Consider the following 24,343-nt stretch of genomic DNA (forward strand, 5'->3'; position numbering starts at 1 on the left):
TGTCTGAGAGACACTGCCACTCTGAGAGGCTCTTTTTATACCCAATCATGTTGCCAATTGACCTGATAAGATGCAAATTGGTCCTCCAGCTGTTCCTTATATGTACATTTAACTTTTCCGGCCTCTTATTGCTACCTGTCCCAACATTTTTGGAATGTGTAGCTCCCATGAAATTCAAGATGAGCCAATATTTGGCATGACATTTCAAAATATCTCACTTTCAACATTTGATATGTTATCTATATTCTATTCTGAATAAAATACTGGAATTTCAACCTTCCACATCATTGCATTCTCTTTTTATTCACATTTTGTACAGTGTCCCAACTTTTTTGGAATCGGGTTTGTAAAAATAATGCCTAATAGCTCATTAAACCCAATAAGAAGTGCACTTTGGTCGAGACGAATAAAAGAAAATTTAGCTGCTCGTCATTTCAAATCATGGCTAACAGGGTGCCACAACACCTAACACCTGCTCTTTTGGAAATCATGAACTGTACTGTAAAGCTGTTAAGAGACTGAGTCACAGATATTATGAAAGGCAACACAGAAGATTAACAACATTTAAGCTTAGATTGTAGTTAATTGGAGCAGTGCAAAGGAATAATATCTCCCTAACCAGCTACAACAAAAAAATAAATCATTCAATTTATAATATCATGAAATTAATTCAAATACTCAGTCTTTCATTTTAAAACCCCTTTCCTTCTGTACTACGTATATTATCCACAAAAATTACTTTTGACCTTCAGATGTTACCCGTTGTGCTCTGTCTCATAGGATGTGGGTGCAGTCGCAGTGGGACCCTCCGTACTGCAGGACACCTGAGCCTGTGGAGGCTCTGCTCGGGCTCTCGTGGCTGCCTCGGGGTCCTGAACTGGAGCCAGCTGAAGAGGATTCACTACTACTGCTGCTGCTGCTGTTGTTGTTGCTGCTGGTGGTGGGGGGAGGGTCTCTGTCAGTCTGGGACCAGGCCTGAGCTGGTCTGATGGGGCGATGGAGGTTGTGAGCATCCAGCATCTCCAACAGCAGGTCGTACAGGGGCACTTTGTTCTTGCACTTCATGCTGTAGAGGTGTTCCATGCCTTTGTTGCTGCAGGGAGAGTAACCAAAAGTAAGATGAGGAATTACTTTAGGAGTGACTTTATTAATCAAACAGTAAGTAAAACTGCAGACAGCATCCTACCAGCTCTGTTTGATTTTATAATTCTATGTGTTAATACCTGGGTTAGAAACACAGTTTCAGCCAGGCACTGTAGTTTTTAGCAAACATTACTCAAACAGGAGTAAATGCGTCATTTGTTGGGGCAGAATAATACACATTTGGTACTCAAGCAAGTTTTAAAAGATGCTCTGTGGAGTTTTTCTTGTAAACAAATAAAATTTTCTTCCAGTGTTATCTACCAAAACAGACTGTGTAACCAATGTGTCTTTAATGCATTTCCATCTTCATAAAACATTAGCAAATCTGATTTTCATTAAATATTAAATCGTGTTATTATTTACATCCACTGTTTCCTAGCTTGTAGTGTCTGCCTGGGTATTGCTGCATTTTTAGGTGCACTATATCCACCTGTAGATCAGTGGAATAGTGTGAAACCATTCATGCCCGTGTCCTTGCACAGTATATACAAAACAGGAATCCACTTGCAAAAACACTGCTCCATAAAACTCGTAGCAGTCAAAACCCTCTACAGATACCATTACTACAGCAAGGCGGTGTATTTGGCACCGACTTAAAATAAACTAAAGTGCTCTTTGTGATAAAGGAATGCATTACACTGTACAACAGTCAGAGTGACACTAAAGATCTGTCACATGGGACTAGGCAATATCAGACTTAAGCTACATTTGTAATAGTAGTTAAATGCGTGTGGTTTTGGTCTTTAGATGGGATTTGTTGACAAGAAAGATGTAGAATGTCACCAGACTATTTAAGCTTCTCCCTCCATAAGGAATTACAGATAGGATGATTTAAATTTGGTCTTCATGAAACTGTGTCTAAACCAAAAAAGACCTTTAATATGATGAAAACAAAAGAGACATTTTCTAATGTAAGTCCACCTCATGTGCCTGATGTGGGAGAGCAGGAGGAGTAGCTGCGTCTGCCGTCTCAACTGCTGCTGAAACGAGCATCCTGATAGGCTGGTATGATGTACGAGCGTCAGTGATGGTGTCCAGCATGTTCTGCACTGCCACGCTATCGTGCAGTGGCTGCATGGTGCCAGTGCAGAAAGAGAAAGCACCTAACAGAACACAAACATAAAAACATAAGGTTACTGCAAAGTTTCAGACATCCGAACACTCACTCAATTTGCTACATGTTATCAGACATCAGAACACTCACTCAATTTGCTACATGTTAATGTTAAAATGAACAAATATGTTCAAAGCTCAGCTTTTGATTCAAGGTCATACATATAAGAGCAGAAAATTAATTCCACTTGCAGTATTACCCACACAGTAATCAAAAGCTCATCCAGCTCCAGCAGCTGTGCCAGTAGTGCCATCCCACTGGTATTTCAGTAGACTCAATTTTCCTATATAGAGTATCTCTATCACTAGGATAAACACAGCCCTCTGAGCTGTCTCATGTTGTCATGGGAACAGTTATTGGGTATACTGACGGTTCAGCCTTTTCCAGAACACACTGTTCACTCAGTGTGCCTGAGCAGCGGTCAGAGCTACACCTGTGTGGGTGTAGTCCGACGCCGTCGAATGTTTACTCTCAGGAACAGAAACTGAAACCTGTGACAAAGTGGTGTGCGTTCAAGCAAATCTGTGGTTTAGACAATTAGAGTGGTGATGTTTTTTTAGGGAAGTGTCTCTGCTGCCCACTGTTGTTGCCCATCAGTTTAGTTTCTCTGAAAATGTTTCACAAGACAAAACTGTAAACACAGGCAGATGATGTGAGGTAAGCACTCACACTCACACAGGTTGCCTCACCGGAGTTGAGCAAGATGAGAGCTTTAAGACAAACAAACTCCTCAGGTTTGAGTTTGAGCGTGCGGAAGCGGGACGCTGTGGCCAACAGCATGTCAAAAATCTCAGCCATGCCCTCAACACAGCCACCTTCGTTCCTGGAGCAGAGAATGAAAGGAAACATTACATTCCAGAGATTGAAATTCTCTGTTCTTTGATATTTAAAACTCTGTTAAGTCACATATGAAAGAACTGAACTGGTAAAAAAACCACAAAAGTCACAGTGCAGTCACAAAAGCTTCTGCTCGGCAGTGCACTGCCAGAGGGAAGAGAACCTGACTACATCTGTGACCATGAAACTGTCCAAAGAGTTGCCAGATAAACAAATAATGGCCTGAATCATTGCAATGATCTATTTGTCAGCATAGTTGAAAACTGATGGAAAGATGGATTTAGTGGTTGGAGTGCAAGATAAACTTGGACATTACAGGGCTGAGGGAATTTTTTCAACCCTGACCCACAGCATTTTAGTCATCATGTCCAATTGGTGAGGACACTATACGGGGACCAGGTTTTAGAGATAATACTCTGTAATACACTTTAGTATCAAATGGGACCATCACGCACAACACAGGGTAAAAGCTATCTGTCTGTATGTCTCTACTTCTTTTTCTCTCTGGTTGATACTGTACTTGGCTGGCTTGTTTACTTTGAACATGGGGGGAAATGGAGGGAACAGGCTTGTGCCTGCAAAGCAGAAAACAGCTGTCGCATGTGTCGCTGCATCTCTATTTTTTTGTCTTCTCTGTTCGTAATTTTGTTCTTTCTCCTGTGCCTCCTTGTCCGTTACTTTTCTCTTCGTCGTTCTCCCTTTTCCATCATTCCGTGCATTGAGGTTTTGATTAAATCTCTGCCCCATTTCCTAGTTCAGCACTGTAATGATCAAGAGTATTTCAGCGTAGAAAGAAGCTACTCTCCTCTCCATGGGGGACATGTGATTAGTCGTTCACTCTATGTTGGATGTGTTGGGATAGCACAATGGCTGACAAAGTGTGAAATGGAAAATCTACAATGCTGATGTATCACTCTTAAGATCTGTGTGAGAGTGAGAGGAAGCTAGAAAAATAGGGAGGAAAAGTAAGAAAAGAGATGAAAAAAGCATGGAAAGACACAAGTCATAGAGAATTAAGGCAAGTGTTCCTCTCTACCTGTCCAGTATGAGGTCCTGTGCAAAGATGAGTTTGCCAGGGCAGTGGATGGACCTCCAGATGAGCCCGATCATCAGCACTTCCAGCCATGAGCTCTCCAACAGCTGCACCTGGTCATGGAGGGACAGCTGCAGGAAACCTAGAAAAAAAACACACACACAAGGCACAATTAATAAGCATTTAAGAAAGGACTAAGGTGATTCACACCATGTTACAAGACATTTAACACTTCTGATTATTCTGACCAGCTGTCCAGAGGCCACATCTGCTCTGTGATTAACAAAGTTTCAAGTAATCTCCAACCAATCCTCATTAAAAGTCATTATTCAGAATCATAGGAAATGTGTGTTTTGGCCTAATCACAACAAGGATTTGGCACCCAGACCAAATCCAGGCACAGAAAAACACCTGGTGCCCATAAGTGTTCTTATATCAATCTGGAGTGCTGAGTGAAAACTACAGAATGATGTGGAACATTCCCAGAGTTCCAGTTTTCTGTGCACCTTCATCCCACTCATAAAAACAAAAATTTACACAACTGTTTTATGACTGTGAATAGCTACCTAAATAAAACCAGCTGCAATCTCTCTGGTCTTATAAGAAGCCTTATTGGTGGCGCTCAGCCGTCTTAGTTCATATGTAATTACAGCCAATTCACTCCCATTGTCGTCCTCTGTTCCCTGTTTGGATCCCCGCAATTAAAACTCTGTGTCTTTGGGCTTTTAGTGGCACACAAGGTTGTAATACCTCAAAATCAGGATTTACTGACTCAGAGAGCCTGTTGGGTGTGCTTGTGTGTGTGTGTTGGTGCATGTTAAAGGTGATCTGCCGTATATTACAGTCGGGCTCTATGGGGTGCCAGCAGATTGGCTAAACAATCTTTGAAAAGGATGATGACTGTAATTACCATCATTGTAATGGCTCTGCTATAAAGGTCTACCATCACCCAGGTGAATGTTGAAGAGATACAGTTTGGAAATATCTTTTAATCTAGATGAGACATACAAAAGATGTCATGGTGCCACACTGCAGAAAAACTATTTTTTTAAATTGCTATGCAACTTTATTTATTCCAACCTGGAAGCTTCTTGGCCCAAGCAATCATGTGGACCAGCTCCTTGTCGGCCATGTTGGTAAGCAGGCTCATCATGGTGATCTCAGTGTACGGTTGGTTCAGCTTCTGACGGGAGCAGAGTATTGGGGGCTCTGCACCCTGGAGCATGAGGAGCACCTTGGGAAGAGGCAGATACACTGTAAGCCCAGTTAACTACAAAATATAAGATGTTGTGTTTCAAATTCATTTAAAGCTGCTACAAACACATCTTGACACCTACTAGCAAAAATATCATCGAACTTTTCATGAATATTTCCAATCCCCAGTATTTCAGATCCACATTTCCTCCTTATGAACAATTTGCACTACAACAAAGTATTTCAGAAACCAAAGGTCACCATCTCCACGTGAGTCAACACCTGGTCAGGACGCAGGGCAGTAAACAATGATCTTCCTCCTTCACCACCGCCATTATTACTTCTGCTCTGTTTCCTTCCATCCTGAGGAGGCGCTGTTCTGTGCTCCAGGTCCTTAGAGGCCTTGACTCTCTCACTGGTGCAAATCCGTTGTTTGTCACGCCGCAAAACACGGCTGCGGTCCTTACGCACACCTTGAGAACGCAGCAGGAGTATGACATAAACAAAAACAAGCAGATACACACAGAAGAGCCACGTAGTTAAAATGCACAGTCACACACAAACCACCACAAAAATGCATTAAGTGTTTTCCTCTGCATCACTCACACTTTATACTGTACTTGGTTCATGCCATAAAATCCAACAGTGCACATTACAGTACATGTGTAATTCAGCCTGTGTAATTCAAGAAGTATGAAAACAAAAATGTGGGTGCGTGCTAATCAGTAGTTGTACTCCTTAAGAGGAAATCATTTCAAGGTCAGGTTAAAGTTAGCATCAAGCATATCTGAGTCCACCAGAAGCTTCATATTTGTTCTAATTCTCTCCGCAACAAGCCATAACTAATAGATGGAAAAGGAGGCGAGGGCAATCAAACTGTCTTATTTTCCTGACAATAAAAGTAATAGCCAAAAAAGTACAAATCTGTAAAAACAAATAAAAATTTCAACATTTTGTGAAAACTAATTGGTTTTGGGGGGAAAAAAAGAAAAATATATTTTCTGCTGATGTTTCTACCCACCTCCTTTCATCATGCCCACTTCATAACACTTCCTAAGACGACAAGCCTGGCAGCTCTTCCTCCGATTTCTGTCTATGGTACACTGATTGGTTGCTGGGCACATATAGTCATTGTGACCTGAAATGGAAGAAAATGCATCACCTCAAGGCCCCCCACTCCAGTATTCAGTTCAGATTTAGGTTGTTTAGAGGCCAGGAACACTCTATTCTCCACATCAAATGAATCTCAAATGGAAAAAATCAAAACACAACATCAAGGCTCGTCATTGTCATGGAGACTATTGGTTTCTTTATGACCCGTCTTTCAGTGTGCAGAAGGATCATATCACAAACATGACTAAGCTGCTGATAGTAGGTGAAGCTTTGACCTGCACACAGAGGCAGTCGTACACGGAGGTTGTACACTACACAGTATTAAAGACAGGAGATGCAAACAGAAAGGAAAAAGTGTTGACGGTGAAAAATAATACAGGTAAAAACTAATATGTAAACCACCCTAAATTCTCTTTTGCTGACTGACAGAAAAATTCACATTTATGAGGCACTGTGCTCCATTTCTTTCTGTATTTACAACAGTCACTATTATATTTAATATTATGCTCTTTCATATGGTTGTAATGTTCCTTGTCAGATACGGTAAAATACGTCATTTCAGTGTGAGAGTTTCTTACTCCAACGTCTGTAGAGGTATAGGAATTATACATCAGTTTTACATGAAATTTGAATACTGAACTATGACAAAATATGACACCATCCTTACCAAACATTTGACAGTCACATCCACTGGTCACAAATAGCAGAAGCAGACGATCTACCTACCCTGGATGCTCCTCTTGAAGAAGGCCTTGCAGCCCTCACAGGACCACACCCCATAGTGGTACCCAGAGGCAAAGTCACTGCACACGGCACAGAAACGTGTCTCTTTGGCCATTTCAAACCCCCTGTTCTCAGCTCCAGCCCCCGACTCCCCCACACCGTGTGAGTCGTCACCGGTGCCACGCTGGTCCTCCCTGGATACCGGCTGCTGACTGGACCTGCCACAGGGCATGGATTTCAGCTCAGTTATCTCACCTGATTATTGAGTGTTTTCTTAAAGACAATGACAATAAAATTAAATAGTTTTTAGTAGTTATCCTGCCATAAAATATAGCTGGACATTTGATCAAAGAAATGCTCTATAGGTGTCTCTTGACTGAAAAGGCTGAGCAAGAAACTACCTTTATGGAGCCACTCTAACACTTACCACACTAATTTTAATTTCACAGTGGCTGAAATAAGAGCAGAGTACTATTTTCCACCTGAATCAGGAAACAATCTGTACTTCTGTTGTTCTTACGTATTGTTCCTTTCTCAAGGTCCTTGACAAAGTCCTTAATCTCTGGAATTAGAAACCAGGAAAAGCCTGATCCTTTCTATAGCAATAACGGCAATGTTTTGTATAAAGCAGGACATAAAAAAAATCATGTGGTTTTAAATCCGTTTTGGTTATAACTACATTTTTTAGGACTGAATACAATACCAATTCCATACATAATTCATAAGTGAATAATATTAAATCTAGTTATGCAGCAATTTTTGTCCTACTGCCACTGAAAAGGAAACAAAAAAAAACAACTTAATTTTAGGAACTATATACATACATTTTTATAAACAACTAACGAGGCTTATTCCCCTAGTAGGTCACATTGGTAAATCTGCATTGAAAACATAATGAAATAAGATAAAAGGTGTCACACTGGCAAAACAGCTCTCAAAGGTCTATCGTTGTTGACTGCACTGCTCCTGTCAGTTAAGTACTTATCAAACTACAGGAGCAGTGCAAACAAACAAACCAACCAAACAATCAGATTCAACCAGTGGAGGTGGTGGCTCTCACAAATTACTTACCCTCCCATGAGATCTATCATTAAATTTAGAAGTAATGGCCAAAAATACACTTAATCATCCTAAAACTAAATAAAAAAAAGTGAGCCACGACTACCATGCTCTCTAATCATCTCAAGTGATAAAGAAAAGCTGTATTCTCTAACCTGTAGACGGATGTTGAGGTGGTCTCCAGAGAGTGCTGACTAGGTGGGTGCATAAATGGGCTGAGCTGAGTGCTAGAGGGCACAAACACAAGAGGACTTGCAGACCCACTGCCCAGGGACTGGAGGCTGCCATCAGAGAGTGGTCCGGGGGCATCTAGAGGAGCAGAGTAGTAGCCAGTGGATGAGTGGTTGTAGAGAGGAGTCGAAGCAGGGGTTGGAGCAGCATAGTCATACGTCCCTTCCAGGAAGTCCACAGTGACTGTCCCTCCAGACCCCCGGCTCTCTTCGGGGTATATATCACCGAAGGGGGCACGCAGTGGAGGCGAGAGACGTGGCGGGGAGAGGGTCTCCAGTTCTGAGAAGGCTTGGCTCGTCCTGGGTCTGAGTACTGGTCTGCAAGGCTGCCTGAGAAACATCACAGCACAACTGCACTGATAAGCACCATGATTTAGACTTTCTCTTCCATTTGCCTGGAGGGGGGAGGGGAGATGAGCGCTGCTCTCCCTGTCTCTTCACTCTTTTGCCACTCTCTCTGTCTGTCGTTCCATTTTCCAATAAAACCTCTCAGGCAACTTGAAGGGTCCACTATTTTTCCAGTCTCTCTGCCTTATCTGCCTTGAGCTTCCGCCCACCAAGCTCCAAAAACACAAAAAAAAAAAAAAAAAAAAAGGCTCCTCCCAACTTCCTTCACGTTTTTGTGTAAACAGAGTCTCTGTCTTTTCCTAATACATCTTTTTTAATGTTTGACAGAGGGAAGGCTGGTGGAGGAGAGAGGAAAAACAATAGAAACAGTGATTCCCAAAAGACTTTCCTTTCCTGCCTCACACCACTATAGAAATGTCCTCTTCCTACTTAACCTTACTTTGAAAGGCTTTTAAAGGTGGTAGCAGATTTCAGCATAGAGAAAACTGTAAACTAGCTGCACACCTCTTTGTTATCGTTCATTTAGCTGGTGCTCTGTGCACAAACAGCGTATCTGTAGCCAAAGTGAAGGCTCAAGAGACCTTACAGCAAATCAAATTAATGTGGACATGAGAAACGTTTGGAAAACAGTTTTAAACAGAGGCTAAATGGCAAATTTTTACCATGAAACATACTTACCTGTTACACATGAATCATTCTCATATCTGCAATGCAGCACGAAGACCATCCAGACTCTTGAACCTCTCTGCTCGACTCATCTCTCCGACTCTTGGACATCTACCTGGGCTCATTGAACACAATGGGAAGAGTGGAAAGGTTAAAGAACAAAGATAAACAAATTATAGATGAAGCCAAATCGATACCAAACCAAACCATGCTATGTTTAAGTGCCAGGTCACCATAACACAGCAAACAGAGCATGAGGTCAAATCTCATTCTGGAAGCCAGTAATTACGCAATCAATGGATCAAGGGATTGATGGTTATTTCAATCAGACATAGCATGACCTAACCCGTCTTTTAATACACATTACAAAGAAACTGACACATATTGAAATCATAAGGCACTACATTATGAACCACTTTAATTACTTAAGATACTTTATCAGATCAAGTCATTGAAGAAACAACACTATACATAAATAAATCCAAGGAGCAGAACTTTTATGCAGATTTATGGGAATCAACTTTTTTTTGTTTAAGGCAAAAAAGTTCCAGGTTTGTGATTTTCAGGGATCCTTTTAGTCCTTGTCAGGCGTCAAGGTAAAAAGAAATAACCTTGCAAACCCAAACTCTAAGAAGACTAATAAACTATGAATGCCAGATTATTTTCACACATTCACAGCAGGTATAAATTTGAACCAGTTTGAACCAATTTAATATTGAAATACTTATTTAATGCACATAAATGCAAAGAAAAAGTCATGATCAACTTACAAATTTCAGATCAAATGATAAACATTTGGGATTTTTTTTTTAAAATCTACTCTTTTCCATGTGATTGTGTCAACTGAGACATATTGCCATGTATGCAAGAAAATCATACAGATAAGCATGATCACAAGGAAGTAATGACATCCACCACCAAAGAAAAACTGAATATTTGGCACAGAGGCTTTATTTTCCATTATGTGTAACATCTTTCTTGGGTAAATGGCCCAATTTTCAGGACATGTCAGGTCAAGTGGGAAAAACAAGTAGCCCTGATGATGATATTCTTTGCATTTCCCCTGGAATAAAATGAAGACCCTGTTACATAATTTTTTTTTTTAAACAGCACGATGAAGGGTGAGAAATGAAACAGCTAAATCACCTAAATGGCTCAAAACAGAATGCTTCTTGCAGTAATTGGCCTCCTTTTCATAACACCCCGCATTCACAAAGCATGTCAGCAGCCTAAATGATAGCGTTCAGTTTTAACAGCATTGTAACACACGTTTCCAGCTGTTTTGTTGTGTGTTTTTCTAGGTCCAAGCTGACCTTAGGTACATGAAAGGTCGACAGGTAAGAACAAATGTTGTAAAAAGCCAATAAAAAAAAACGTCACGCTCTTGGTGAAGTTTTAAGTTATCTAATGATGAATTATTTTGAGTGTGTACAGATGTATTTGTTCAGTTTTTAAGTGAATGGGTTCACAACATTTGGCTGCACATGTATGTACACAAGAGAAAACTGTTGCTGCACTTCACAAATGCTGATTGAAACCAATACACTATCAGGATGTACACACCACACAAAAATGCAAACCAATTCAACAGCTGAGGTTTTGCCCAAAGAGGAGAAAATGAAACTATCGAACAAAAAAAGTTATTGCCCACATCTTTCATTTCTCATGATTGTAAATTAGAACCATGGGGAAATAAGAGCAGTCACTGCAGTTCTTTATTGAATCAAACCCATTAATGAAAGTGGTCATTTTCCCCAGCAGCACTGGAAAAAAATCCAATTAATATCACCTCTGAAGTACTGAACCTGACAATGGGAATTTAGACTAAAGGGTGCACAGAGACATCCCCCAATAACAGTAACTAACTTCAAACTGAGCAAAACAGCTACCAAATGACATACACTCTACCTCGGGTAAGTTTGAATAGCTGTCTGCGTGTTCTGATGCATGCATATCAATGAGTGAAGCAGTAAAACAACCTAAGCTGAGCTGAATTACAATACTAATACATCTAACACTCTTCTCAAGTACATGCAAAGACTGAAGCAGTACTGCTCTAAGGTAGAGGTTTATAAGGTCCAGTTCTTACTTAATTTCAACTTAATAATCATGTAAATATTATGACCTAATACAATGTGGACAACACATTGCAAAAGAAGCAACCTTGATTGATCACTGTGTTTAAATCATTGGGAAATATAGTATTTAGATATAAAGTGCAAACATTGTAAAGCTGCATTAACTAACTTCTCCCTCTAATTTTTGACCAGTAAGGGTGAAGTGAAAGTCAAAATAAACTCAAGAAGTATCCCCTCCTCTTCACCTCTCATGCATAGTCTCTGAAACTAGACCATATGTGGTTATGACTGCCAGAGACCATTGTAGCAGTCAGGTAGTGCAGCAGTAATAACTGGCTCCAGAACTAATGTATATGGAACATAGAGCCATAGAACCCATGGTTTTCAGTGGCGTTGCAGTGACAATGTCAAATAAAGAGGTTTACATTTTAGCGATATGCATGGAGACAACAATTTCAGACTTTTTTTTTTACTTGATTTATCCAAATTTCTGCTAAATCTTAGTTAACGCAGCTTTAAGAAAAAGATGTTACAGATCAGTAGTGAAAGATTTAAATCTTTGTTATTGTGCATTTTTTAATTAAACATTAGGTTCTAACCAACAAGGAACAAAACCACAACTTCAAAACAGCATTGCGGCTTAAAGGTAACTTTTGCTTATGGTATTTATTATTGTAATGTTCTTGAATCCACATCTTCCCAGTAAGATTTGGTGGTCCATCGTACATTCACATTACAAGCCATAATGCTCAATTCTGATCTTTTTCTGTTTACGGTTCACATTCATGTTTGCGAGCAACATGCATCCAGTTCTGATCTGAACACTGCTGGACTCTGAAGCTGCCATGCGTGTGCAGATTTAACTGAATGCGAGCTGTATGCACACAATAACAACGACATAATATGTGTGACATAGACACACGCCAATTCCTCACAAACACCTCAGTTACAACATGCTCCCTCCACCTTGGCCTGATCAAAAGCGTCTCCTCCATGTTTGTTTTTCCTAGTCTGTCAGTCTGACACTGAATGATGACGAAAGGCAGTATGTGCATGAGTAGCAGCACAGGACAGTAAAAAAAAACAACACATGAATTCTGATCTGACTAGTCATTGATCCGATTCATATCCGATCTCTGACTAGTCAGATTTGATCTTTTTACAGATACCATTTTTTATATTGGATCTGGGCCACTTACATAAATGGCCCTACATCCGATTCATATCCGAGATCAGATGCAATCTAAAAAAAAGGTATCTGTAAAAAGATCAAATCTGACTCACACAGAGGGGAAAAACAATCTGATTTGAGTCACTTCAACATGTAGTCTGAAGGTAGGATTAATGTCCTGACTTTGGGCTGCAGAACTGAATGACAGCATACTTGCCGCTGGTCATCCAGTCTGGATCTTGCAAGGTGAGCTTTTCCCCTTGTCCCGGCTGCAGGCCGACCTGAACATTTGCCTTCAGAGTCCTCAGACTACACAGGGGTGCAGGCCCAAAACCTCGCAGTGCCGTATCAAAGCCCACTGTGTGATCCCAGTACCTGTCTCCCGTCAGCTTCCTGTAGTTTAGATCACCTTTAAACAGCACCAGATCTGCACCCTGCAGGGTCGTGTACAGGTCTGGAGCATCAGCTGCCATATCACAGAACTCATGAGGCTGTGTCCAGAAAGGATGATCTTGATAGGACCACACACCCTCCTTCAGGTAGCGCTGCCACTGTACACCACTCTTGGACATCCACTTGTTGTTGGCTGCCATGGTTTGCCGGATGGTCCACTGAAAATCGTTAGCTGTGACGTCAGACACAAACCATGGGATAGATTTGCCATGAAAACGGATCTCACGTGCAAGGCCAGAGGAAACCAGGAAATCTGCTAAGACCAAGTCAGTGACTAACTCAAAGCCAGCATTATCTAGTACAATGTCCACCCTGCATTGAGTGACCTGTACTGGCCTCTGGGTGGAACTAAGAGTTGACCATACCATACTGGAGTCATCCACCAAGATGAACGGTTGTAGGCTACTGAGGGAATCTATTGGACTGGTCTTCTGTGCGTTCTCTTGGCCAGCAGAAATAGAGAGATCACACCTGTTGCCCCATAAAGAGACCTAGGAAATGAAGCAATAAATATGAATATCAAATGATGAGTTTATGTTCAAGTATGACATTTACATCCATACAACTTTTTGTTTAAATAGTGCTTTAGAATAAAATCATGTCACACTAAATTCTACATACTTCAAGTGCTAATCCACCATAGCTGCAAGGCAATACACATTATTGAATTCATTTCTAATCAGTTCCTACAGGATACAATAAGCCACATTGAACAAAGTGATTACTTTATGAAAATGAAATCTGTGCAGCATCATGTGCATCTCAGCAACAGGGGTTTTATGTCTTACTTCCAATCATGGCAGGGATTCATGAAAGATCTGCTCATCTAGCTCACAGTCAGCACCACAGATTTATCTTGATTATAACACAATGAGTTTCCAAATAAGGGAATAAAGTCAATTCGAATTATGGTAGAATAAGAAAAGGGATGGATGGGGTTGTTTACTAATTCATTCATCAGGTCACTAAATAAACTTTTTCGTATTCAGAAAGGACTGAAGACACTGACCAGCAGCAGTTTGTTGAAATGCTCAAACTGATGATTCTTAGACGGCTCTTTCATGTTCTTTTTGACACCCTCCAAATATGTACATAAGGTGATCACAGCCTGCTGAGATTCAAAAAAGCTCTGACATTTTCCCTCATTAAAGACGTCGTAGTCACTGATGGGAGGACTGCAATACAAGCAGAAATAAAAATCACAACCTGGGAGCTAGAACACAATAGAGAGAAGCAAGGAAAGCATTTTATTATTTATCAACAACAGTGAAATTTATGTGAATAATGACACTAAATTTAACAATATAATGCAAGAACTGTCAAATTTTTGAGAATGGCTTCTGAACAACGGAGAGTCCTATGATTATGCCTCTCTAAACAAATATAATAAAACATGGCATTTTGCCCTATTGAAGAAAATATGTATATGTTTCTCACTTGAGCCAAAGGGCTTCCTGTATCCTGCGGTACATGTAGCACTCCACATAAAGCCAGGGAGACCTGAACCAACTAACAAACTCCTGGTCCCCTTGCAGTCTCTGATGTCTCTGCAGATACCGATTCCAGGACTCTGTGTCTTGCAGGCTGTCTGTTAGTGGTACTACTGGCTTATCAGTTAGCAACTCATTCCTCATCTTAGCCAGCAGAGCTATTGTTTGCTTCTCTGCCTGGATACCCTCCTGCATGAGAATAAAGAGGAAACAGACGCAAGACCAAGTTAAAGCTTCCAAATGTGCTTCATAATTCCAGGGGGAATTTAAGGACACCAATTTAAATCCAGTTAATCAGTAAAAATCCTTACCTCTCCATATGTTTCAAAAAAAATGTTTTTGTTGCGATGTATTGTGTCTATAACTTTAGTTAGGATGGTAGGCAGTCTGTCTCTCACAGTCAGATAAGCAAATGACCTGCACAGAAACAATACTGCATTAACGACACATGGACACTTTTTGATACCATAAAACATTAGAATGTGTATGTAACGCTAGTGACGTCAAGCTAGCTAGTTAGCAAGGTGCAGGGAGAACATGCTACTCGGAAGTATATCGGTGCCCTGAACAAATATACTTGCTTTAGGTTAATTGGTCTGAGCCAACTCCATAACTACTTGCATGTGTACACTCGGTTAGCTATTACCTAAAGGCTTTCTGTTTGCAGCGGGCTAATGCTACTACTGGTTTGAACCAAGGAATACCACAGTCTTAACGTCAGGTCGCTGTTTAGCTAGTGTAGTGTAACAGTGTAGATACCCACAATATTTAGCATAGCTACATAATAGTTAAATGAGCTGTCAACATACCCAACCACTTTGGCAGACAATGAAGAAGGAACTGCGTATAAGGTGTCAGTTTTATCGGCCGCCATCGTTACAGCAGTGGTGACCATTCAAATTCAAACTTTATCGATAAAGTTTCCAGGACAGGAACAAATGTTAGAGCCCTGCTTGAGGCTTGAACGCGACAGGTAGCGTTTATTTTTATGTCGACGTCACTCAGTAAAGTAAACAGCATCCTCTTCGTTCTGGTAACAAATATTTCATTTTAATATTTCTGTCCTGGTTCCCTGGTTTTATCTGAGAGAGGATGCTACCATCTAGCGATTAAAATGTAAACTGCAGTTTTGACATCTTTTCTCTCCCATGCCCATGCGTGTGGCTATTACGGTTATAATTCAAAGATGCTCAGCAGTACCGCCTTTGCACGTACACGTCATCTTTCAGTGTGCAAAGTGCGTCTTTTCTGGGGTGAGTCAAAAAGTGGTACGCGTTGCCGCATTGCGTACAGCATTACGTTGTTGCGGCAGCACCCCGAGCATCCCCTGTTGTTTAGGGTAACTGTTGTCATGGAGACATTGATACGCCCAATCACAACCACCTCGCACCCTCACCCCCAAGACGTTTTGGCGGGAAAGAAGGAGGGGGTAGAGAGCATTACTTTGATAAAGAAAAGCATTTCCTTAATGAGTTCCTTCTGGAGATCCTCATTAAATGCTACATATGAAAGTAGGCTAGTGGCTAACTGTAGCCTTTACCGCGTACATTATGTATCCACGGAAGTGATTTGTGTGTTTAAAGTTGTATCCACGATTACTAAGCTGGAAAATAACCTAAGCATATGAATTAATTCTGGCACTGTTTTTTTCCTCTCTCAGCTCAGTCCCGGTCACTATGGGAACACGGCGGGTCGTTGTCAGGATGTGGGGTCCTTGGGAGTGAGAGTCCAGCTGCGTCCACCTCCGGTGTTCATCTACCTCCGGCTACCCATCCCCCGCCGCTCCAGCCGTGCCGGATCTGTTTTTCTAAACCGAGAGTTGTGACTCACCAGTCCGGCTTCAAAGCAGGCCATGAACGGTGGAGAGGGCGGCAGCTAACGTTAAAGTTCCTGTTTAAACAGGCGTTTCACCTCACCACACAGTCATCTCATGCGGCAACAGGCTCACTGAGTCGCCTGTTTCATTTAGAAGACTGAATATGTCGCTTGAAATTATGCTTACGCAAGTCTCTCTGGACGTTTTATGCAGTTTCATGCAGACTTATGTTGGCTTGGAAAATGCATCATTGCAGAAAAAAAAATCTGTTTAGTAGCAATCAGGACATTCAAGTGAAAAGTCCTGTCTAAAACATTGGAGTGCGTGGTTTTAGTAGAGCATTAGGCTATCACAAAGATGTTGATCAAAATACAGATTTTAATGATGAACAACAGTGAGCCAGTGTGGGAAAAGTTAATCTATTTCTTTAAAAAAGCCTGCTGTGTCTGTCAGCTAAGTAAACGTGTTTTTGTTCTGCTGTCATATTGCTCTACCAGTGGTTTCATTCAGTATTTTGTCTATCAAACATTTACTCCTACGGCCTACATTCTTAATAGCTAATTAGCTTTTATAAGGACATCTAGATCTTTTGTTTGTTGACAGGACAGAGACCTTAATGTGCTCAAACTATGGTTTACTGGCATTTCTGCCCCCTCCCATGACTCCCATCTCCTTTTACAGACAGACTCTCCACCCATTCACTGCCAGCCGTTTTCAGCTGGCCCTCTTGTGGACTCCCAGTCCTCAGGCTGAAATTCAGCTCTGTACTGACAGGCCTAGGAAAAAACTGGTGTTTACACTGAGACAATATCCACCAACGCACTGATGACAACATCTGATGGCAAAATATTGATGTGACTCCAAAGTGCAATTGTGAGAACAAAAACACATCCTTTGCCTCAGTCTGAACATCAATATGTGGTTTGGTAAAAATTTAATTCCCTCTACTTTTACTGCTTCACAAACCTTTTTCCTATTTAAAAATGAATTTCCCATAGACTTCCCATTTTACTTTACTGGTTATTTTTTGGCAGGCAATATCTTGTTGAGATCCAAATAAGAACCCGTTAAGGGTGTGTAACAAGCAGGGGTCATTTCTCCATTCACTCAGAAGCAGCACAAAAACTGTTTGCTGTTGCATAATTCAAGGTTATTTGACATTCAGCTGGACCATGGCACTGTTTACAACTATGGACGTACACAGGTTCTACACTGTTACGGTGTCTGTTTCACAGGTGTGAGCAAGTAAAATGATCATTATTAAAATTAGTAGAATCGTGGTTATGTGCTGTAATAGCCGCCTCTGGGTAAAAGTCTTTTTCTGTAGATACTGGCATCACTTATAAACCTCTCCGCCACTATATGCACTCTTTTAAATAGCCTAGGTGCTTGGAAATGAGTGTAACCTCACAAATTAAAGAACCATTTAAAGACAGCCCAAACAACAGATGATCGGGCACCAAAATATGACACAAGCTATAAACCGGTATTTACCAGTGACCAATAAGGCTGGTATAAATGGTCAAATGTAAGTTGATACATGTAAGTCATACAATTCATGAGAGTTATGTGGGAATTAGGTCTATATCAGTGGTTAAACAGCAGCACCTTCCCAAATGGGAAGAAATGGAAGGGCTTTCTCTTATTTACACAGATAACTCACATCCTGCTTTCCCATAGGTCTAGTGAAATAAAAGCCTTGTCAAGGGTGAAGACAAAGTCCCCTAAAAACAGAACAAAATGTAAGTTTGATCATTTATCCTTTAAAGTTTATAAAAAGCACTTTACAATAGCCTCAAACTGCTATTTACTGTAGTATTGTAGTAACCTAGTATACACTCATCAACACAACTGTTATGATCCATGATCCTTTGATGATAACTAGGATACTGCCTAAATTTAATACTAAGGAATAACAGTTTTTAAATATGTTTTTGTTCACCTCCACTTTATTCTTTGAGAGCCAACCCTAAAAGAAATGACAGGATGTTTTTTTTTTATTTGTAATGTTTAGATAGAGCAAACATTTCTGGCACAGCTTCAGCCATCGTCAAGGTGCACAAACAAGGGAAAAACAAACTGGAAAAGTAAAGGGTCCTACTTTTCCTACTATGTGCATGATTTTTATTGGCTGACATGTATGAGTTTGTATGTGATTGGTTGTTTTTAAAGGAATTATCTCTATACCTGTACTACTTACAGGACTCTGTCTAATATACTTTTAATTGACCCCGACGAAGGCTCCTTGCCGAAACGCGTTGGTCTTTACATTACGGTTGCTCCTAAGTTGCTGGACCTGTTGTTTTCTTATTTGTGGCACTTTACTTTTTTTGTTTGTTTGACCCCTTTTATCACACAATTCTCTTATGTACTTATGAGGTACTGGAAGGGAACATTTATACGTTATGACAGTGTTTTAATATTTGCGTTATTACATAGAATACTTGGTCTGATATTGACATAATATCCATTACAGTGTTGTAAATGTAGCTAGGTCAGTGGTTTATATTAAAGATTTGTCCAGTTGTTGAAAACCTATCTCGACTCGAATCGACTCGCTTCTACCGAAAATGCAAATGTGAGACGGCTGTTATTTCGTTGTGTCAGTGAGAGGGCGAGGGACACACTTTGGTTTTATGTTTAACGTGTCGTTAACGGCAGAGACAATGATTAACTACCACACAGTGAGTCAATGTAGTTGTTAGCTGTTTGTGTTCGAGCTCACCGGCTGTCAAAAAAAGCTGGCTATATCGGAGGTTGATGTCACAGCACTGTGTAACCACAGTGCGGGAAACTAACGTTAAGCCAACCGCCTCCTTGCTCAACGGATTTTTACAACGGCTGTTTTTGGCTGGCTTTTACCCACAGTCATGTGATTGTAACGTAAAACCCCTAACCGGAAAACACCGACAGACGACCCTCTCCGCCGCCAGCGAAAGCTGCGTTTGCAAAGGAACAGTACAAGCTGCTGCGAGGGCAGAGAGGACGGACGAGTCCCCGGTAACAAACAACGGCGACACTGCAAACTCCACGAATTTAAGCGGAGTGCAGGTATGGCTGTCTTTAACTACACACTTAACCCATTCGCTTAGTGGCTGTGTTGTATTTTTGGCTACTTGTGTAATCTTTGGCAAACAGTAATTGTCACGGGGAAGTTAAAAGAAACGCATTCGTGACAAACCCCATCCCCCTTGCGTCTCTCGCTCTTTCCGCGCTTTGTGTGTGTGTGTTGCGCGTCCGCGTGCAGGTCAGTTTTCTCGCACTAGCAACCGACGGAGACCAGAGGCAGGAGTCAACCAGGCGCGCTCGTTTTGTCTGCTCTTTACAGACGGCTTTATGTTCATCTGTTGATTTTGTGTCTTATTGGACCGTTTTATTCGCGGTGCTGCCTCGTTCACAGGCGGTTTGTGAGGGTGTATTTTCAGCATAACAGAAAATTTCACTACGGAAGTTACGGTTCCACGTGTCTACATCACATCAGGGGCGGTGCTTTGTTGCAAACAACTTAGTAGCCTTTTATTAACACGTTATTGTGGCTAATTTAGTGGATCATATGAGTTGAAGCACTGTGGTTATAAATGATCGTTTTGGTGCTTTATTTTTATTTTTGTGTCATGCGAAACATTTGGTTCAACACACGGGATTACAAGACTCCGGTACTTTAACAACCACACATCTTCTATTAATGCATATCCAAAAGGAAAAGCAACAAGAAGTGACAATATTATAGGCCCAAGTTAGTTTACAAACTCCCAAACGTTCTTCAAGTAACCGGCTTATTTTAACAGTTTGTTGGAGCTTTTTGTTGTTACAAAAGGTCTAGACCTTGCAGAATTATAGAGAAACACACAACAAACCCCTCATGAGCAAATATTTGGCAACAGTGGGAAGGGAAAACTTTCTTTAACAGAAGAAATGTCAAACAGAACCGGGCTCCCAGTGGGCGGCTGTGCTGCCTTGACCGGTTGGGGTGAGTGGAGAGAGAAAAGACGGCATCAAGAAACAACAAACACACACTGGGCAGGTTAGTGGGGCTGGAGACTGCTGAGCAGAATATAAATGGGCTGGACAACATATTAGAAACATCTCTTAGTTTAACACAATGTAGTTCAACAGTACCACAAACAACAGCCTGAAAAATGTTTTTTAAAAACCTGAGTGTATGCTGTTGCTGTTCCCCCCTACACAAGATGCAGCCTAGCTTTTCCTGAAGTGCTGCAGTGTCATCATCTTTGCACTCTGACCTCTTTAATGAAATACATGTGTGTAAAGAGTGTGTGTTTTTGTATCCATTGGGGGTGATGGAGAGTACAGAATTGTAATCTGTCTGAGGTACACTGACTGAAGTATCATTTTCTGTCTGAATATATTTCTTTGCCTTTGTGAGGTGGAGAAGGTGTTGAAGAAAGGAGATTCACCCTGCCCACAGGCTGTTTCCATTCTCCACTGGAAGGACAACCAGTGGAGTGGAACCAGTTTTGCCTTAGAAAAGTGTCGACACCCTTATAACCCTTATCATGTGATGGCCTTAAGCCCTGGTAGTCTTCCAAAGACCTTTAGGGTCAACAACACTCTTCTCATTAGTCAGCAGAACACACATAACTCTGAGGTTGCATTTGAAGGGTTTGGGCTCCACTAGTTCCAGGTTTTCAGTGTGTAGACGAGCTGCAGAGAAAAACTTCTTGTTCACATGGTCTTTCACTCACGTTTATTCTGCGTTTCCATTATTGGAACCTAATGAGTGGTAATACCCAGTACCATGCCCCGACTGACCTCCCAGGTTGACGCGGACCTTGATGCCTTCACCGCTTTGCTGCTGTCCACTCACTGAAGTCCCTGTTTGCCTCTAAACCGGTATATAAATGCCTCTTTACACACCCTGCTTGTAATGACTGAGGTGTGAAGAGCAGACCTTTAACCAATCACCAGTGACTGCTCTGCACGCATGCACCCCCTCCCTCCTCATGTTCCTGGAACGTGATTTTAGTACTACCTCCTGAGGGGTGCCAAAATTTAGGTCCCGAACACAGCTCCAAAGTGGGCGAATGGCAGTGGAAACAAACACAGAACCTATGATGAACATTACTCGGCTTGACACGTTTTGGTTGGGTCCTATAATGACAAAACCCCTTTAGTGGCTAGAAATCAGCTCAACCACTGTAAGACATATTGAAGTGGATCTCTATTAAAGCACAAAGAACACATTACAGATTAATTTAATTCACAAATAACTTGTTCTAATTCTTAATTTTCATTGCACAACATGTCCAAGTACTCTCCAGTGCAATTCACTGAACCAACCAGACCATTAACGGACATATTATTATGTAATGTTAGTGCTACAAGATGAATTTTCACTGTTGTGTTAGCCTTTACAAGGTTGTTATATCACCCCAGTCAGTCGAACTCTTTGTGGTATCAGTAAACTGGTCTCTTTCCACACAGGAAACTCATTGCTGCTCGTGGGTGTGTGTGCATCTGTTTGTCTTTATGCAGGTTGAAGAATGGAGTTAGCCAACCATGGTCTTATCCTGCTGCAGCAGCTTAACGCTCAGAGGGAGTTTGGCTTCCTGTGTGACTGCACTGTGGCCATAGGAGATGTCTTCTTTAAAGCCCACAAAGCCGTCCTCGCTGCCTTTTCCAACTACTTCAGAATGCTGTTCATTCACCAGGACAGGTACAGGCGGGATGTGATTTTGAAGTCAGGCTCAATATTAAGATTTTTAAAAAAGATTTTATCGGAAAATTTACCACACACCAAATTCTGGAGCCAAAACGTACAGGTGCAGTGTCGAGATAACACAGACTTTTTCTCATGTAGTCAAATATAGAAGGACCTTTGCTCTCTGTAACTGAGCACTGATCTGTATCTATATATTTTTAGTGTCATGACCCAAAACTAATGTTATGGTTCAAGTCAGTGGATTGATATGCTGACAAATTGTAAGGAAGCATTAAGATCAAACCGCATCTACATGTCCCTGTCAATCTGTGATGGTTCCCTCACTGAGCTCAGTGGAGATTTATTCATGTCTAAGTTTTCAACAACCTGTGACCAGTAACTTCATCAAGTTATCTTACTTTTCTGTTAACAGCTGATGCCTGTATCAACCAGTATTCTTTATTATTATGAAGACCTCACTAGTTAACTATAATATGTTTATGTTTCAGTGACTGTGTGCGCCTGAAGGCAGCTGATATACAGCCAGATATCTTCAGCTACCTCCTCAACCTGATGTACACAGGCAAGCTTGCACCGCAGCTGATAGACCCTGCACGTCTGGAGCAGGGCGTCAGATTTCTGCATGCCTATCCGCTCTTGCAGGAGGCCAGCCAGTCAGTGTATTCACACCCTGAGCACAGCGTCAACCTCTCCACCTCCCTCTATGGTATACAGATCTCTGACCAACAGGCGTCGCTGTCAGCCAGACTGCCCAGTCAACAGCAGCTCTCCCCACCAGTTGACATGGAGCAGCTCAGCTCAGAAGCGAAGTATTTGTCCACGCCAGCTTCATACACAAATTCCTTACAGTCAAAGCTTGCGTCCTCACCAGACATGGAGGCCTCAACCAGCAGCGTTAAGCTGACAGCTGAAGAGGGAGGGGGTGACCCGCTAGGTGCAGATGGTTCCTCAGCCAGCGCTATCCTCCATGTAAAGCCCAGCATCATGAAGAGGACTGCCTCCTTTAGGAAGCATTACTCTTGTCATCTGTGCAGGAGCCGATTCAACCAGAGAAGTCTGCTGAGAGAGCACCTCCTGCAGCACACCCAGGCTCTTCAGCAGACCCCGACCGAGCCACGCAGTGCACTCTCGCCTGTTATGACTGGAGAACACAGCATGCTAGAGGCAGACGGCATCCTTAAGGGAGGCAAGCCAGGCTCGGGGGCCTCTGCTGGCCCCGCCGCGGTAATCAGTGACAGTGAGCAAACGCCTGTTTCAGGGACCAACTCGGACTCTCCCCAAGCAGAGGTGTCCACCTCCAGCTGGGGGCCGGGAGGGTTAAACTCTCAGGCCGATACACCGCCTCCGTCAGACATTGCGGACATTGACAACCTAGAGAGTGCCGACTTGGACCGAGAAGTGAAGCGGCGAAAATACGAGTGTTCAACATGTGGGCGCAAGTTCATCCAGAAGAGCCACTGGCGGGAACACATGTATATCCACACGGGAAAGCCCTTCAAATGCAGCGCGTGTGGCAAGAGTTTCTGTCGGGCCAACCAGGCGGCCCGCCACGTGTGCCTGAACCAGGGAGCTGACACCTACACCATGGTGGACCGACAGAGCATGGAGCTGTGCGCTGCAGGCGACGACGCCAGCCAGATGGAGGCAATATTCTTGGGCTCGTCGAAGCCTTACAAGTGTAACATTTGTGCAACCACATTCTCCAGTCCTAACGAGGTGATCAAACACCTGTGCTTCACCCAAGGGGGATTAATGGGGCTGCAGGGAAATACTGGCGCAGGGATGCTGCTCCAGCGTGAAGAGTTTTCCAAAGATGAAGGCTCTGACTTGTCCAACTCTGGCACCCCATTAGAACCCATAAAGACAGAGGAGATCCTAGTGGAATAAACCCAGAACTGTGCATTTGTCCTTCTTAATGTGTGTTTATTTTCTAAATTATGGTTAATAGGTAGGTTAAAGGATCTGTTAGTCAGGGTATGCATACTGGAGGTTTTCAATTGATTAAACTTTTTTTTTTTTTTTTTGTATTGTAGTTGGGATTTTTTGTCCCTTTGTGTGACAAAATGTTTAAAGTAAATAGCCTTTAACCTTCTGGAGTTCAACCCAACATTGTTAGAAAAGCAAATAACATTAATATTTGGCTCGAGGCTAAGTTAAATACCAGTGAAGGAAAAGTAGAGTATTACTTTGTT

The 24,343-nt window shown here is 41.9% G+C and overlaps 3 protein-coding genes across 3 annotated transcripts; 1 reads left to right on the forward strand and 2 right to left on the reverse strand.

The window, feature by feature from the left end:
- Positions 1–340: 340 nt before the first annotated feature.
- Positions 341–17,963, reverse strand: esr1 (estrogen receptor 1). The gene is given in 13 exon segments (XM_020587962.1): positions 341–799; positions 802–1,093; positions 2,065–2,163; positions 2,165–2,246; positions 2,947–3,080; positions 4,131–4,269; positions 5,208–5,361; positions 5,604–5,794; positions 6,343–6,459; positions 7,161–7,375; positions 8,372–8,776; positions 9,473–9,575; positions 16,483–17,963. Coding segments are annotated over 12 exon segments (1,890 nt in total). The 5' UTR covers positions 9,484–9,575; positions 16,483–17,963; the 3' UTR covers positions 341–748.
- armt1 (acidic residue methyltransferase 1) lies at positions 10,394–15,895 on the reverse strand. Its single transcript, XM_020587973.1, has 5 exons — positions 15,462–15,895; positions 14,964–15,069; positions 14,600–14,841; positions 14,172–14,337; positions 10,394–13,653 (listed from the first exon to the last, which is right to left on the reverse strand). The coding sequence occupies exons 1-5, from the start codon at positions 15,545–15,547 to the stop codon at positions 12,880–12,882; spliced, it is 1,374 nt and encodes a 457-aa protein (XP_020443629.1). The 5' UTR covers positions 15,548–15,895; the 3' UTR covers positions 10,394–12,879.
- A 619-nt stretch (positions 17,964–18,582) lies between the features above and the next one.
- On the forward strand, positions 18,583–24,051 carry zbtb2b (zinc finger and BTB domain containing 2b). The gene is made up of 3 exons (XM_020589591.1): positions 18,583–19,519; positions 21,965–22,145; positions 22,640–24,051. Exons 2-3 carry the CDS (start codon positions 21,973–21,975, stop codon positions 24,036–24,038), a joined length of 1,572 nt encoding a protein of 523 aa, XP_020445247.1. The 5' UTR covers positions 18,583–19,519; positions 21,965–21,972; the 3' UTR covers positions 24,039–24,051.
- Positions 24,052–24,343: the final 292 nt, after the last annotated feature.

Source organism: Monopterus albus, unplaced genomic scaffold (assembly GCF_001952655.1).
Source record: "Monopterus albus unplaced genomic scaffold, M_albus_1.0 scaffold9.1, whole genome shotgun sequence".
In the NCBI taxonomy this organism is placed as follows: domain Eukaryota; kingdom Metazoa; phylum Chordata; class Actinopteri; order Synbranchiformes; family Synbranchidae; genus Monopterus; species Monopterus albus.

Coding starts and splice junctions, on each gene's coding strand:
- armt1 (XM_020587973.1), bottom strand. CDS start 15,547: ATGGTCACCACTGCTGTAACGATGGCGGCCGATAAAACTGACACCTTA. Junction 15,070..15,461: donor TTGTCTGCCAAAGTGGTTGG/GTATGTTGACAG, acceptor GTTTCTGTGCAG/GTCATTTGCTTATCTGACTG. Junction 14,842..14,963: donor TTTTTGAAACATATGGAGAG/GTAAGGATTTTT, acceptor ATTCTCATGCAG/GAGGGTATCCAGGCAGAGAA.
- zbtb2b (XM_020589591.1), top strand. CDS start 21,973: ATGGAGTTAGCCAACCATGGTCTTATCCTGCTGCAGCAGCTTAACGCT. Junction 22,146..22,639: donor CTGTTCATTCACCAGGACAG/GTACAGGCGGGA, acceptor TTTATGTTTCAG/TGACTGTGTGCGCCTGAAGG.